This window comes from Ylistrum balloti, unplaced genomic scaffold (assembly GCF_031769215.1).
Source record: "Ylistrum balloti isolate Yb309-2 unplaced genomic scaffold, AGI_CSIRO_Ybal_v1 Utg370142, whole genome shotgun sequence".
In the NCBI taxonomy this organism is placed as follows: domain Eukaryota; kingdom Metazoa; phylum Mollusca; class Bivalvia; order Pectinida; family Pectinidae; genus Ylistrum; species Ylistrum balloti.
Window position 1 is genome coordinate 178,888 of NW_026782148.1, and position 18,024 is coordinate 196,911.

Sequence of the window (18,024 nt, forward strand, 5' to 3'; positions counted from 1 at the left end):
GGATTAATGAATGAATTGACCTCATCACGTGACCCTACATGTCAGTTTGCCGTAATGGTGTCAAAGAGAATGTCGCCACACTCCGGAACGTAAACAGTGTGAAAAGTTATTTTTCGTTGGCTTTTCGGCCGAGTAATATCTGACAGATTGAAAAAGACTTGCTATGTACTTCCCCCAAAAATATAAAGGAACCGAGAAGTGACTATTAGTACGCATATTTAGTATTTCCGTGTTGGGAGATTGACAAACATGGCGGCCGAACCAGGCACCTCCTACTACTATCAGGTAAAAGGAACCATGTCCTAAACGACATACCGCCGGTATTGTATTTAAAACATAACGATACTCTGTATATGCTAGATTTTGAAAGGATGCCTTCATACTGATATTCCTAGCTTTGTAAACATATGCTTGCTGACATCTATTTTGGACAACACCTAAAATGTTTTTTTAAACCCGACCCCTCCTCTTCCATTTGTCTTCTGTCTTGGCAATATTACACGAGAACGTTTATTTGTCTAGAAGCTTACACACTCCTTATATATTGTGTTGCTGCTTATCTTGAGAGAAAACAATGATATGCCGATATATTCATATAAATGCTTAATAATGTCAACCAAAACTAGAAATCAGAAGTAGCAGCATACTGTACAGAAGGCATTGGTTTAGAATGTTGAAGGCTGAAAATGGCCAGTAATTATGAAGATATGTGTATTATTCATCCATGGTATTATATCTTGTAAATGGTATACTATTATAATTTCATTAGTTAAGTTCATGTAAGATAGCAATATTGGGAACTGTTGTAGTCCATCATCAGTTCATTTCAAGTTCTAGAATTAATAACTAGATAATGGTATTTAACATCATCTGTCTTGAGTGTGGACAATAAATATTGTATGTATGTGAGAGTGTTTCAAATGTCAGTCGCTCAGTTAATGTGAAAGTGCATGGTGATAAAGATAGTGCGTAATTAACAGACTAATTTTCCTCACCAATGGAAGGTGGATTTTCCTCAAATATCTATATAATCACATTTGTTTGCTAACCATCATTGTAACAGCTCTACAAAGCTTGTGTTGATTTATGAACTTGTAAACATTGTGAAATAAAGGCTGATTTTATTGCGTTGCTGATGGAATTAAATGGTTTGAAGAAAAATATATTTTTTATTAGTTTAATTAAAGATTTTGTTCATATATATTTGGTAATTTGACCTAGGCATTGTATGCTTTGACATCCCTTCATACTTGTAAATTTTTGCACAGGGAGGTGCCATTGGTATAGGACAGAGGTATGGCTTTGAACCCAATCTTCCAGAGGCAGAGATTCAACTAAGGTTGGAAGACCTTCGTGAACAGCTGAAGAAGGAAATTCGTAAAGAAATGAAAATAAAAGAAGGGGCAGAAAAACTACGAGAGGCAACAAGTGACAAGAAAAGCCTGTCAGATGTCCAAATAATTGTCAAGAAGTCCAACAATAAAATGAAGGAGCTTCAGCAGGAGCTTCAAGAGTTGGATTTGTACTTACTTATCTGCAACCCTGGCAGCATTCGGCATCGAGACAACACAATGGGTAAAATATGACTTCATCTATCAAAATTAATGTCAATCTATCTTGCCTTCTTTTATGAATTGAAGGAAGATTTATGGTATATATTTATGAGACTATTGTATACTCATTACTACTGTAAACAACATTGATGGAAAGCTTCTTAAAGTGCATTTAATTGCTTGAAGAGCTATGTGAAACTACATTCATATGTACAAGTGGCACTGTATTATTAGTGTAGATAGTTCAAAACTTTGATAATAGCGGTAGGGTTTCAGATTTGATTTGAGAGTACCATGATCAGAAATATATAAGTATCGTAACGGCCTTGGAATGAGGTGTTTGAAATATTATAAATATATGTATTAAATATCAATAATGAAGTCATGCTACCAATCACAAAAATAAATCTGCTTGATGCTTGTAATGGCATATAAATCAAACCCTTTCTAAAATTTACTCTGTACTGAGAGGGAAGAGAAAATCTTGACATTTTCGTAGTAGTATTCAATTTGCTATAGATGTAAAGTAGCTTTAAGGATGTTGAAATTGGATGAAGGTTAAATCTGGATATCCCAGCTAGATATTATTTTTTCATTTTAAGTTGAAAATTTATATAGAGGCCATGATCAAGAGACTAAAACTTAATCACTTCAATCAGCATCAGGATATTTTTCAGTTAACATTGAAAATATTTTTCCAAAAGTAAATGAAATGTTTATAACAAAGAACTTTTTACAATACCAAAGAAATGAAATACAAAAACTGGAATTTTCACTGGTCGATTAGGTTGTTCTAGTGAAGTAAACCTGGTACATCAGGGAAGTTCACATGGTCTTCATATCTATGAAGATTGAAAATACAAGTCTTTTCATATTTTCGTGGCTCAGGTTGTTAGATGGACACGGCAAAGTAATGTAGGGATATCTGGAGGAAGATGAGGACAGAAATCAAGTTTACTTCTATTCCATTATCACTTCAGCAGCTCTATATTAAACATGGGAATCTTTTAATGCTATTTCCCTGGGGAAAGATATGTGTTGGGAGATAGGGAAGTGTGGAAATTAACGGAGGAAGCAGGCATTATGGTATTGATTTAGACTAGGGCAATAGGCTATACCAGTTGTCTGAGGTGAACGGACTCGGCAGAATGTATACTGAAATACTTAAAATGTTTTGATGATATGTTATGACTAATTTTTTAATCAAATTCTATAATTTAAGATTTGATAAGATTTTTTCATCATAGTTAATCATAGCAGTCACAAAATGGAATCTTACAGCTGGGAAGCTGTATAACATGTGTACATTATTTATGTATTGGAAATAATTCCAGGTATTGCTCACTCAGCAAAATATAGATGTTTTTGTAGGTAGTGAGTTAGGAGGAAGCTAATTATCTCTCTAGATTGTGTAGTTAGTATAAAAAGGAAACAGATACTTGGTGTTCAAATAACATTTTAGTACCCCCTTGAAACAGACACAGATCTAGATAGAGTACTTGTACTTAATAGGAAGTGTGATCAGAAACACTTATTTTTGTGAGTCACACAGATTTATGTTCCAGAAAGATAGACAAAAATTTATCTCTATCCAACAATACATCAGTAGCTTTAATTTGATGTCTTGACTTGATCTGGATTTAATTTAGTTGGAAAACTTTCCACAGCAACAAATTTGAAAATTATAAAGTATCTTGAATGAAGACTGCAATAGTCATTATCCCATAGACAAATGATTCATTACCCAATGCTGCATTCCAGTGCACCTTCTGTTTTACACAATTGACATTTAAAAAAAAAATGCTCTTTTAATGCCTTAAGACTTAAGGTGTTCAAATTCTACAGATTTCAAGTTACATGTATGATCAGTGAAAAACCATTAGAGTTGAGAGCAATGGGCCAATTTCAGCAATTTTTAGTCAGTGTGTGAAACAAGGTTGGTCGTCCCATGTGGGACTAAGAGTAGAGGTGTAAGTTTCTGATGTGAGGATAGGGACCTTCTAGAAGTATTCTTAGGTACTTTTCTAATTTTAAGTATGATGACCAAAACACCATGTATTGCTTTGCTTTGTATTAAAATATAATAAGGTGAGCTGCCCTGACCAGATTTAAATCCTAATTATAACTTTTAAAATTGAATACTTTCAGACCATGAATTTGATTAGACAAAGTTAATGATTTTACATATATGCATATCAGATTACTAATGAACGTCAAAGTCAAGGAGAATACTTAGTAATACTGTAGTGATACATAGCAGTACTAATACAGTAGTTGATGTATCTAATGTCACATGGTTATTCAAACACATAAGTCAAGGTCACAGTTTCTTACAGGTTGTAGTTTTAGTTGACATTTTACATAGTCAAAGTGCTCAGAAAGGTCAAAGTTGGTGTGTAGTCAAAATGTATACATGTAAAGGCAAAATGCATTAAGACAAACTGGCCGAAGTTGGAAAGTATATTGAATCATCTGATGAACTCGTTTGTATTTAAAGGACAAGGGGTAATTTATCTTAACAGGTGAACATTGAGTTCATAATTTTGAACCACAGGAATTTTGGTATACATTGCAATTTCATGAATAGCAGACCCATCAAATTAATTCAAAAGAAAAATAATGTGTATTACAGATATTGAAATCTTTATCATTCATTTTTGACTGAGTTGAATAGGTGTAGAAACAATGTTTTTAGATCATAAGTACATGCTTAACATTTAGAAATGTTATTCCTTGGAATCAGTTTAGTCATGTTAAATATCTCACTTTAGTAGTTTGTAGTAAAATGTAAACATAGTTTCGCATATACAAATAAGAATAATCTGTATTTTTGATTGCGCTATGTGCTATTATTAGAATCCTTGAACAATAGAATTGAAATCTATTTGTAAATGCTTGCACTGAATGCTAAAAAAATGTTTGATAATAGTTATCAGTCATATACAGACTATATGTACAAGATAGTATTGTCATGAAGTAGATGCTAGTTATGTCACTTGCCAAAAGCGACATATAGGTATTACTATATGTTGGGGGCTCCATTGTCCGCACAGAGGTTTTTTATGATAACCTGAGTTCACTTTTGCCGATAAAGCACAAATTTCATGAAGTGCTACCTTGCCAAAAGTGCTTGCTTGGGGGAGCTTTTCAAGTCCAAAGTTCAAAGGTCAAGGTCACTGTTACTATAAATCGAAAATTAGTGTTTTTGCAATAACCTCAGTTCCTGTTGGCTAATCAACCTTAAATTTCAAACAGTGCTTCCTTACCAAAGGTGCTTGCTTGGGATAGCTTTTCGGGTTCAAATGTCAAGATCCCTGTTAGAATAAATAGAAAAAAAAATTTTTGCAATAACTTCAGTTTCCATTGGTCGATCCAACTCAAATTTCAAACAGGGCTTCTTACCAAAAGTGTTTGCTTTGGATTGCCTTTCAGGTTCAAAGGGCAAAGGTCAAGGTCAACATACTATAACTATTTTTTAAAAAAAAGATTGCAATAACTAAAGTACCTTTTGTCCCATCAACCTCAAACTTCATATAGTGGGGTTGAAGGCCTAGGACATTTTTTATGCGTTAACTTGAGTTTTCTGTGGACATTATGCTCAAACTTCATGCATTGCTTCCTGCTTCCTTACCTAAGGGGCTTGCTTGAGATTGCTCTTCAGGTTTGAACATCAAAGACCAAGATCATTGTTACTATAAATAGAAAATTTGTATTCATACAATAATCTTACTGACGGTACTTGATTGGGATTGTTTTTCAGGTCAAAGGTCAAGGTCATTGTAGCTGTAAAAAGAAAATTGGTTTTGTGTGATTACTGGAGTTTTCTTTGGACTTTTAGACTCTTAACTTCTTACAATGCTTCTTAACCAAAAGGACTTGTTTGTGATTACTTTTCGAGTGGGTTTGTCCCTGTTCCTACTATATTTGGAGCAAAACAAATTATATAAATGAAATAAATACAATGAATATCTATGACTTTTGTTCCTTAAAACTCATCGTCAGAATCCTTGCTATGCAGAGGACACATTCACTTTCGTGGAATTCTTGTTTTAATTATAAAATATTCTGTATTATGTGTGTGAAGAATTGATTTAGATAAGGCCATCCCATGTGGACATGATCATCCATAATTATGGCATCTCAATGAGTGTATTGAGAATAGGATGGAATCTGTAAATACCACAGCTGACCTGATTGAGTACATTAAATTTACAGAGTAGCCCTCACTATAAAAAATGCTGCAAAGTGATTTTGAAAATACTGGTCATGACCTTTTTTAAGACAACCCAGTTTTGATAGGAAAGGGAATTTTATTTTCTTTACTTGCATTGAAAACATGTGAAGGAATTTTTTCTACATAGACTCGTAACATTTCGAGATGTTCAGACTATGTATATGTTTTGATTTTGACATGTGTAATTGGTGTAGAAATTAAGATGTCATAGGATTGAAGTGTTCTCAAGGAAAACATCAATGATTTCTGGTAGATGTTTGATTCCTGTCAATCACTTATATGATATTTCAAAGTTTAGGACTTTTGGTTTTTATCTCGACTTCGATCTTATGTTTGATGCTGTAAAGTAGTTCATAGGTAAGAGGCATCGATGAAACCCTAATGAATGTGTGAACATCACAGCATTCCAGGAATATTTTGTGTGGGAGACTGGAATCTTGTGTACAGTGTTAAAAACAGGTATTATAGAGTTTTCAGCATATATCCTTGTAATCTCCTGGTGTATAGTAACTCACATCTCTAGTATCTGTAGAGCCTAGAGAAATATCAAAGGAAAGTCGATCGGCATGTTCTCTGTATATAGTGGGAGAAATTAGCACTAGGAAGTATAACCCAAAAAAATTTACAGCAATGAAAATAAAACAAATCTGATCATACTTTTAATATATACATGTATATTTGTGTTCTTGCTGAGTTTTCAAACAAGGTGTTATTTTTGGGAAATAGCTGGATTAATGAAAACTCCTTACTGGTTCAGTGAAGTTGATGATAAATAGCAGAGTATTTAACTGGCAATATTCTGTTTTCACTATGCTTGTAAAATAGATAAATCTGCAATAAGGAAAGGATATGAGTATGTTTGATGTGATGTGAACAAAATGGACGTGATTTATCTTCAATTTATTTAGAAAAATTATGTCTGATTTTCTCAACATCTGTTAATGTAGGCCTGTTGATTGGTGTAACAGATCTGTAGAAAGTCATTGACTTGATCGACCTTCACTATGTCCGGCAGTAAAACACTTTAAAGATATACAGCACCCCTTTTGTCCTCTATAATTTATGTTTCAAGTATGTTGGACTTAACATTTCATTGAATATCTCCAGTGACCTATAATGTGGTAAATGTTCCTAAGATATGTTAGCAATAATTATCACTTGTGTTATAAACACTCAATATAGATACATGTACTGTCTCCCTGAGGTGGATTAAGGTTGCTTGTAGCCCAACAGGGGTTAAAGTCATAGGAATTACCTAAAAAACAATTGATACACTTCACAGATTTTTAGCCTGAAATATTTGTTTGCATTTTCTATCACCTACATCTAGAAAACTTTGTTAAAGATCAGTGAAAACATTTACCATAAATGTTATAGAGGAGTAATGTGATATAGGCCTGTATTGTGATTGAAGTTCCACTGTCAGACCTGACCAAGGCAAGGTATTACTTACCTGTAGACCAAAGGACAAGTGTGAAGTCTTTTTTATTTATTTACTGTCATGAAATACAAACAAAATATGCATGTTAAAGTCGGAGATATACATCCTCAGTGGACTGTGGTTATCTTTTGTGAATGCTGTTTGTTTATAGGGAGATGGTGGTATTGAATTTGAGACAGGGTGTTATAATCTGTTTACTGCATTAACGTACCGAGTGTTATACAGTACTGTTTTATATGCGAACTAGTATCGCTGTACTGTTGAGGTGAATCATGCTAGTAACGGCTGTACATTGTGTATCTTTTTTCTCACAAGTTTATGATAATCAATTGAATCTGGTTACTTCTGAGTTGAATAATGATCCTGTAATATAACATGAAGACAATTTATTCACCATCAGCTTAAAAATGCTGCACCAACAAACAAGCCAGAATCTAAGAGATTGTATGCTGATAATTCTGTTCCAACGTGTCTCCCAGAGACAGCTAGTGAAGGCCTATGCCTAGCTCTTTAAGTCTGGTTAGCACAACTTATAACTGATTCTCAAGTGTTTTGATCTGTGGAATTCAATCTTCAACAGCAGCCTGTATATTCTAATAAATCGTGATTTTACTGGAAGTATAAATTTGATGTGTGCAGGATATGAAATCTGTATAATTGGACATGTATTGTTTGATATGGTACACACAATGTGTTGTTTACCAACAGGTGAAAATAATAAGAGAAACAACAAACAACTTTTGATGAATCACTGAGGATACAGACAGTATTCTAATTAAGGCTTTATATTAGTTTGCTGGTAGAAGGAACGAGTGCGGAAACTCTGATGATGTACTTAAAAAAATCTGGACACAGAAAGATAATGGAACATATTGTTTTGTTTAGCTTTCATGAAACCAAATTTTTCTGAAGAAAATTTTGATTTATTTAACAACCTTGTTTATTAAACAACTTCCGAATGCCAGCAGATATTAATAGGCTTCCTGAATAGAATAATGTTTAAACTCATCTTGTGTAGAACTGTTAAAGACATAATACATTCACTGTACATAGAAAGATATCATCGAAAATAGGGTGGAAAAAGAGAAAATAAAGTCAAGGCGAAAAAGAGATGAAAAAAGAATTAGAATAAAGATGAGCAATGTACTATATATCATTCATATGATCATTTCCATGGTGATTTGACTGCCACACAATCATAATAAGAAAATTGGCAGCAGTATTTTATAAGCTATACACTGTCCAGATTCATACTCTCTAATCTAATCATACAGGATAACCATCTTCCTTGTGTACACACTTAAGACAAGGGGCACCAAGATGAAATTTGTATTAGATAAATGCATCTCCTATATGTAAACACTTCTTGCTTATCAGTGTTAAAATTTAACAGGCAATATCAATGTATTGGACAGGTAAATGATAATAAGTCCCCCACCAAGGTACAAACACATCAGATAATGAAGACTGATACAATACACACACTCTACATAATAATTTGTATGTATTGTTAATTAATCATTAATGGGAAGAATGCAGTCTAACCCTTCCTTAAGGACGCCTTTTGCTCAGAAGGTTTTGGAATAAGACAGCGAAACTGTTGAATGTGTGATTTCACCCATACCCCAGTTCCAGATGATGGTGTTGAGTTTTCACTTTCAGATTGAATGTTAGTAGTTATTCAGAGATGTAATAGTTAGCCTTATATCTACCGTTTGATATATGTGTATACACTGAGGTATATTAAAGTTCTAAAGCCACAAGAAGGTGAGAGGTGGTTAGAAGAACTGTAGCCTGCCTATCTTGTTACAAGTTTGTAGTGTAGAGAGGGCATTGTCTCAGTCAAAATACATGTGGTAGTGTAGGCCCATATGATCAGATGAAAACAGGGCGGGTAGCCAGCTCTAACTGATGGCGGAGAAACAGCTGTCTCCGCTAACTGGTGATGGGAGCAAAGGATGAATGTCCTGTCTTTAATGTTTAATAACAAATTGCCTCAAATGTTAAAATGGCGGTTCATAGGCAGTAAAACCTGGTCATAGTCTGCCAAAATAAACAGATTCTGTTAATAAATATATATCTATATAAATATTTTGGATATGATGAAGGTCTGAACACCAGATCTCAGTTTAGTCAGGAAACATTACTTTTGTGTATATCATGGTAGGCATGCATTTAACCATATAACAAATATGCCAGTTATGACAGGCTTTGCTTGGAGAAGTGTGTTAATTTCAGATAGTAAAATTCTGTCATTTTTGGCAGGTCATGACAAAGCATTATAAAACATTATAAAATATGAGGGATGGAAATGAAACAAAACTCATGATCAATTATTTGTTTATTGATTATGATTGATGTAATTAACAATAAGCACGCGTTTGTTATAATCACACACATATTTTTCTGTTCTGTAAATTATGTCACATTGACCTGCAAATTTGCCAAAATGATGATAAATCCTAGAATGTAATAAAAACAAAAACAAACAAGCCTTGGCTTACAGTGGTATAGGCTATGAAGAAGAAAAAAATATTCATGAGGAACTATTGTAGGTAGAATTTTCTACAAAACTGGCAGGTAATGTCACTTATCATTTCTTGTCCTGGAAAAGTAGTTGTTTGCCAATGAATACATATAAACTGTTTGTTTTTTCACACAAAAACATTCCAAGCAGAGCATGTGATTGCGACATGATTTATGTAGCAAGCTTGGAGATAATTTAATTGTAAGTAACCTAGTGTAATGATATAGTCTGCTACAAAACATCTTTGTGTTTACATCCCCACACTAGTCTACAATGGCTGTCTGTGCCACTGTACAATAATTACATTATAGAACAGACAGAATGAAACATGTTTTGGCTACAGATGTATATACTTCTATGTGTATATAGGTAACATCAGGTTTCATCACAGTGTCAGCACACCTAGATGATCAGATTTACTAAATATATTGGCATGTATTCTATATATAAACAATTTTGTCATGATGGTTATAGGTCATTTATTATTTCATAAAAACTGACAAAATTTTTCTTTTAAACAGCTATATATTTAAAGATGTCGACTTGCTAATGAATTCAATTAATAATTTTATGTGTGATTGTTCATTTGGTATTCTAATTATACATACAGAAAAACAGCTTGAATGTTTAAAATTTGTCACTCACAAATATTTAGCATTTAGTTTTAGAACATGAATGGCAAATCCATGTCAACATGTCTGTCATGAGGTATATTGGTTGTGAGGAATATACATTATAACAGATAGAGGAGCTGTGTGTGTATGTGTATCAATATCTCTACAACTAATGTATAATTAGGAGATGATTAATTAGGTCACAGACAGCATCGAACCAACAGTGGGTGGTATTGAGTTTAGATTGACATTGTAGTTTTACAGTTAAAGGCTGTAAAACAGTTGATGTAAATATGTTGTGTAGATCTCTCTGCTTTATATTGATGTGGGTGGGCTTTGGTCTTTGTTGATAGGTGTTATCTAACTGAATGATAAAGAGGCAGATCCGGTGAATACTATTTAAATTTGCCTGTTTGTGTCTTGATAAACAAGTCACCTCTAATATAGTTTGTCCCAGTCTCAAGTCGCATCTGATATATATATATTTTGTCCTAATCTCTAGCCACTTCTAGTATATTGTTTCTCGTGCTATTTAGTCACCTTTACATACATAGGGTCTTACATGAGTTTTCATTTCATAGATTCTATGAAACTGGTCTCAGATATTTTTATTTTTGCAAACCTTAAAACTTCGAAACAAATTTCCTACATGTTAACTGATATTAAAGTTGGGAACAAATTAAAACAACAAATTAATTAGATATCCATTTTGTTGTGCCATTTGAAAAATTTCCAAAGATCTAAATTTTTGCAATTTTCAAATAAAATGGTCGGAAATATCCCTATGAAAATAACTGGCTATACAATATGCAAAACCACTACATGGGGGGAGTCTTGATAACAGGTGAATAATTTGATAAATATGATTTTTCCCAGCTTGTAGCCAATAGTATTGTTTTACATGTTTGTATTTTGTTAGAGTTATCTGATGTTTTATCAAGCATGTATATTCATCTATTATAACCCTTATAAACAGTTCAGGATAGCAGATATAAAAATCTTAACTTTTAGTACAAATATTCACATTTTAATGAAAGAGATTGCTAAAAAATTGAGGAGAATGTTTGGGAAAAGTATAGTGTAGTTGGAGAAGCTAAACATTTCTTCAAGACTGCAAAATTAAAACACTCGTGTCCTGTACGGTAAGCAAAATACAGAAAGATGATCATCTTAAATGTTGAAAGAAGCTTCCTTGGTGATTTATTCATGTCTTAAACCTAAAACTCCTCTGTATTGACAAACTACTCTTATTTCATAATCTCATGACCTTGGTGGTTTCCAAGGTCACCTAACCTTGACAAGCAGTGTAATGAAAGCTTCGTCATCTGGTTGTGTTCTCCTATAATTGGGTCACAGGGAGCATTTCCTTCGTAGATCAGTTTTTATCAAGAATCATAAAAAAACAGTACTAGGGTAATGGGAATTATGTGTCATTTCCTTTGTCCTTTGTTTTCCTATGGGGGATTGCATTTGTTAGAGGTCAAACCTAGGTCTCCAAATCTACTTGAGAATAACCCATAATTGTAATTGATGACACCTTCTAAAAATGTTGTTGGTGGAAAAAACCTCGATATATAAATTAAAACAGTTAAAGCAAAGTTTTCAAACTAGCCTTACACCTTTTATTTGACAAACATGTTTCTGCATTTTTCTTTCTGATTTAATTTCTTGAAACAGATTGATTTTACCAGATGATTTAATATAGATTATGACTAGATCATTAAAAAATACAGTACTACATTATACATTGAATGAAGACATTAACAAGTAGAAGTATTCCTTTACTTCAGCGAGCCTTGTGCCCTAGACATTTCCTTGTTACAGACTATTAAATACATATCTTTAACATATATAACATAGGTAGTAGTAAAATTGAAGCCTTATATTAAGTTCTCATCTTTACATACTTAAGTCTAAATAAGATTTGAAGCATTAGGAATTTTTTTAACTAAACAGGCATAAATCTGTAAATTTAGCATGGAAATCATAGAATGTTTAGTTTTGTTACTAAGGAAATTTGAATAAGATTTTGACTTGCATGGTGTTTGTTAAATGTTTATATGCAGCAAGCCAACAAATGCTTTCTCACAATAATGTAATAAGGGTTGTTGATTTTATCAGTTTTATGTGCCGTATTTCTGTTTGTGTTTCATATAAATATTAGAATCGTTCTATTGACAACCGACAGCCACATGTTTCTGGTTATATTTAAAAAGTTACACGTACATTACATATTTTTGTTGATGATGGTTCGTGAAAGTATGACTGCACAAAATCATAACTGGTAACTAGTTTATATACCTAATCAGAAAGATAGATGAAATATTTTATCTGTAGTTTAACTATGCAGAGTGTTTGATTTTATCAGATGTTGACATTTAGATTAGACAGATCCTTAAACTTTGAACGTCACTCAATATTGATTCTTGTGTGCAAGCTAAATGATAAAAACAAACCTGTCAACATCATAAAACATCAAATAATTCGTCCTAGAGACTTTTTTTTTTTGCTATTGTTGAAGTAAACAATAAACAGACTGTATGAACACATTCTGCTGATATGGGTTCTAAAATTACTTACTTATAAGAAGCATTCCAAAATTTACATGTCCCCGCATTTTCCTAGATTGTACAAACAACACACAAGTGAATAGCACCTTTTAATACAAATTTATCATCATACAGCTGATTCATCATTCAAAGGCTTGACTTCAATTGATGAAAATCAAAACTGATTAAAAAAAAAAAGTCCGGATGTAGATGGGAATAGTGCACTAGCCCACATAATCCCCCATAATTCAACAAATTTCATAATTTTCATATATAAGGTTATTTCAGTAGGAATTTCTAGATCTTGATTATCCTTTTGGATTTTAGAAATGCATTTGAATTATACATTTTTCTTTGTATTACAGGTCAATCTCCAGAGAGAGATGGACAAAATCAAATGGAAAGCAACCCTGCCAACTCACGGATATCCTCCTTACAGAAACAATTTGATATTGAAAATAAAGTAAGAAGCTCAAAGAAACACTTTCAAAATGTTGTTTGGATGTCATTGCAGTATCTTCATGAAATAATCTTTTGGTCTTTTTTACGTGCCTTTGTAAAGTTTTTGATGGGACATATTATTTGATGTATGGCGTTACCTATATGTCTGTTGTAAACTTTTAATTGTCCTTAGATCTCTTTCTACAGTTTCAACAGATCGTTTTCAAACTTGATGGGCTTAAGTAGCATGAGATGAAGAGTTTACTGTATTTAGAAGCTAGTTTTCATCATGTTAATCTTCTCCATATTTCTCCTTTCTCAGTTTTCAATTGATTTTTTTAAAACTTGGTAGGCTTAATCGCCATGAAATTAAGTTGTGTTGATTATGTTATATAAGTTTTGTCCAGAGATCACCTCTCTCAGTTTTCAACTATTTTCTTCCAAACTTGGTGTTGTAATCATCATAATTAGAAGTTTTAGGTTTAGGGTGAATGGTAGTTTGATTAAACTGTATTCGGAAGAGTTACTGCCCCTTGTTGTTTTCATAATGTTAATCTTATCCATAGATCCTCTCTCTCCGTTTTTAATTCATTTCCTTCAAGCTTGATATGCATAAATCACCATACTTCTCAGCAGTTAAATAAAACTCGATAGGCTTTTTAACCATCACATGAAATAGTTTTTCCTTTCTCCAGTCGTGATTTTAAAATTTTGGAAAAAAGGGTTTTTTTTCAACAATTTTCTTGTTCGGATATCTCCTTTCTCAGTTTTCAACTTTTGGAATTTGGTAGGCTTGAAAATCACAACAGGAGATTTTGATTTAATAATATTCAAAAAGTGATTACCTTTTGTTCAGCATTTACTACCCATTTGTTTTTATGCTGTAATATGTCATTAAAATGTATAGCTCTCTTACTCCTCTCTGTTTCTTGATACATGTTGTTCTTTGGCATGGGATAAGTATATATTGATTTGCCTTAGGGTGATCTGACTGTGCACTGTAATATGAAACTCAATACAAGTTAGTTGGAAATTCACGTCAATTAATACCAGGTATGTTGTATTGATATACAGATGCACTATATTACAGATGATTGTTATTATAAGGTTAATACCAGGCCTTACTCAAGAGGAAAGCATTTCCCAAAGCCCATACAAAAACAATATATTTTCATTTGAAAATGTGATCAAATCAGTTCTTCATGCTGGTCTATGAATTAAAACTCTCTGGTTTATTTATATTTACTATATAAAGTAAATAGTTTAATCATGTAGATCTGCTTGGCACTTTTCAGGTAAAACAGGGAGCTGAGAATATGATTGGAATGTATAGTGCCGGAACATTTAAGGACAAAAAGATGTTGGCGGAAGCTCAGCAAATGTTGAGTGATGCAAAAACGAAAATGGAGATCATTCGCATGCAGATGTTGAAGGTCACGCAAGATGCTACAACATCAGATGTTGATGGTAGCTATTTATTCTTGTGTTGTAGCTTTATTCATGTTAAACAATCACACCTTGCCAGTGAAAGGAAACTTAGAATGTACAGTAAGGTCAATAATCATGGTGTAGGGAGCTCCCTTTTGTACAGTCTTTAGTTTCCACATGAGATATCATTCCATTTTTATATACTTTTTTTGTCAAACATGAACAGTATACAAAGACAAAGTTTGATTTTGAAGTTGAGGAACTCTACATTTGATTTCTTAAGTATGGTGACGGTTGCTGTACAATAACCAAACAGGAAAGGATTCATATTATTTTAACCAGATTCTGACAAATTTAACAAAGAAACAAAGGTGAGGTTTTGATTTTGATAAACTCACAGCCTTGTGATGAAATATTTCTGTTTGTTAACAGTTACTCAGCAATGTGAGGTATTATCTCCACTTGAATTACGGATAGAGGAGTTACGACACCACATGAAAATAGAGTCAGCTGTATTGGAAGGTGCTAAGAATGCTCTTCGGCTACTACAAATGTCTAAGTCTCCAGATAGCAAAGCTGTCAAAGAGGTATAGTATAGTATTTATAAACAATGATACAACTAATTTGAACTGAAATTAAAGAGGATAATAGTTGCAAAATTTATCATCAGTGAAGATGTGGAAAGATTTTGACTGGTTAACATATATCTCACACTTCATAATCAGTGATGCATGTTTCAATGTCCCTATGATGATCAAGAATTGAACTTGAAGATCATCTGTTTAACTTGAGGAAAATAACTTTTTAAGGAAAACACTTGAAAGAGTGTAAAGTTTATCATTTTACTTCTGTGATATTCATTTTTTCCTTTTTTAATTTTTCAGGCACAATCTAGTTTTACGGAATCCAACCAGAAATATGAACTTTTACGAATCTCATTAGAAAAACGAATTGTTGAGCTTGACCCAACGTCATCCAAACTACAATTGCTAAAGGAGGAGTTAAATGTAGCTACACCAACAATTTATCCCCCTAAGGACAAAAAGAATCAAAATTCTTCCCCTTTCTCAAAATCTGCTGCAATAACAGGAAAGTTAGAGGTCAGGTAAGCTGTGAGCAATGTTATTTCTGAAGTGGAAGTAATGACGAAAAGACGATAATTAAATTTTGATTTTAATGAATTTTGGATAATTTCTATAAGTTTTCTGAGGCTAAATGCTGTAGAAATTTGTCCACAATATTGCAAAATTTAAATTTTCTTTGGCATTGCACTGAAACAACTTAAGATAAAGAAATCAGTAAAATAGTTCAAATTCTATGTTCAACAAGCATGTACAGTAGAAGGGATAGGGACATCCCCTGCTTGATTACGTCCTCTTCACATGGAGTTTCTGTAGAGATGTATGACACCTAGTTGTTTTATACTCTACCCTTTTTTTGTGATGAACATTTTTGAGTGGTCTGTAGCGACTTTTCCTAGTTGACCAGCTCTTTTAACATTGGTGATCTCCCTTGCAGGTTGGTTGGCTGTCAGGGGCTGCTGGAGGATATTCCTGGTCGTAAAAAGGAGAAGGATAACCTACAATTACTTCTGTCAAGTCCAGGAGAAAGCAAGAGTCTACTACGCAGATCAACAAAAACATACAATGTTAAGGAAGATTTATCCAGTGAGTTTAGTAGGGTCACTATTATAACTGTTCATATGATAACAACATTAAAATCTTTATCTGGAGTGAACTGTTATCATTTTCCTTATTTATTATCAATGTTTATACTTCTTCCATACATTTTGCTTTTCGAAACAAAAAAATATTGTGTTATTGTCCCAGTAATAGATTAGGGAAATTCCAGGGTTGGGAGCCCTGGTTTCACTCCCCTTTTCAACATGCTTCTTTACACAGGAAGCCTCATTCCTTTCTCTTGCTCATTAAATTCATGACATGCATATCACACATGTTGCTAATTCATTTTTTTTCATTTAGATGAGGTGATGGCAGTGCTCAAACTAGATAATGTACAGGTGGGCCAGACAGCATGGAAGTCATGTAGTCAGCAGTGCTGGGACCACCGCACAAGTATAGACTTGGATAGGGTAAGTTCTGGGGCCTGTTTACATATGTAGGCATGTAAATAAACCAGTTGGCTCTATTTTAAATGTTTATTTCAGTCATAGATTATGACAGACCTGTACATGTTCATACAGGTTTCAAAATATTCTTTTCAATGTTCATAAGTAATAAGATCAGTAAAGGTCTATCAGTATTTCAGATCTCTGTTTTTGTTGACAAGCTTTTGTAGGATTTCTCATGGATACTGATTATATATGGCGCTATTGTCTTGTTTGCCTCAAAACTTAATAATTTAGACTTGTGTGGTATTTATTTGTGATGATTTGTTTTTATCCTCTGTTCCAGTCTAGAGAATTAGAAATTGTGATTTATTGGAAGGACTGGCGACAGATGTGTGCTGTTAAATTTCTGCGTTTAGAGGATTTTCTAGACAACCAGCGACATGGCATGGCTATACATATGGAGCCTCAGGGAATACAGTTTGCAGAGGCAAGCAAAATGTTTTTCTGTATTTCAAACCTCCTCTAGAAATAAAACCATATATCAGTTCTGTAATAAAAAGGATGAAAAATGGTATTATATGATTGTGTGTTAGCTGACAAAGTATCATAGTTTTGTGTGGCTCTGTAACAGCTGACATGGTATAATAGTTTTGTCTAGCTCTGTAACAGCTGACATGGTATAATAGTTTTGTCTAGCTCTGTAACAGCTGACATGGGATAATAGTGTGTGTGGCTCTGTAACAGCTGACATGGTATAATAGTTTTGTGTGGCTCTGTAACAGCTGACATGGTATAATAGTTTTGTCTAGCTCTAACAGCTGACATGGTATAATAGTTTGTGTGGCTCTTTAACAGCTGACATGGTATAATAGCTATTTGTGGCTCTGATACAGCTGACATGGTATAATAGCTATTTGTGGCTCTTTAACAGCTGACATGGTATAATAGCTATTTGTGGCTCTGATACAGCTGACATGGTATAATAGCTATTTGTGGCTCTTTAACAGCTGACATGGTATAATAGTTTTGTGTGACTCTGATACAGCTGACATGGTATAATAGTGTGTGTGGCTCTGTAACAGCTGACATGGTATAATAGTTTTGTGTGGCTCTGTAACAGCTGACATGGTATAATAGTTTTTTGTGGCTCTGTAACAGCTGACATG

At 33.4% G+C, this 18,024-nt stretch overlaps 1 protein-coding gene across 2 annotated transcripts in view; it reads left to right on the forward strand.

Annotated features, from left to right (window-relative positions):
* Positions 1 to 66: 66 nt before the first annotated feature.
* Positions 67 to 18,024, forward strand: part of LOC132550757 (serine/threonine-protein kinase N2-like) — a 32,034-nt gene continuing 14,076 nt past the window's right edge. For both annotated transcript variants that reach the window (XM_060214849.1, XM_060214850.1), the window contains exons 1-9: positions 67 to 285; positions 1,269 to 1,575; positions 13,284 to 13,381; positions 14,655 to 14,826; positions 15,220 to 15,374; positions 15,672 to 15,892; positions 16,306 to 16,454; positions 16,770 to 16,879; positions 17,202 to 17,345. In XM_060214849.1, the coding sequence (XP_060070832.1) occupies positions 250 to 285; positions 1,269 to 1,575; positions 13,284 to 13,381; positions 14,655 to 14,826; positions 15,220 to 15,374; positions 15,672 to 15,892; positions 16,306 to 16,454; positions 16,770 to 16,879; positions 17,202 to 17,345 (1,392 nt within the window). In that variant the 5' untranslated portion in view covers positions 67 to 249. The remainder of the gene's footprint in view (positions 286 to 1,268; positions 1,576 to 13,283; positions 13,382 to 14,654; positions 14,827 to 15,219; positions 15,375 to 15,671; positions 15,893 to 16,305; positions 16,455 to 16,769; positions 16,880 to 17,201; positions 17,346 to 18,024) is intronic.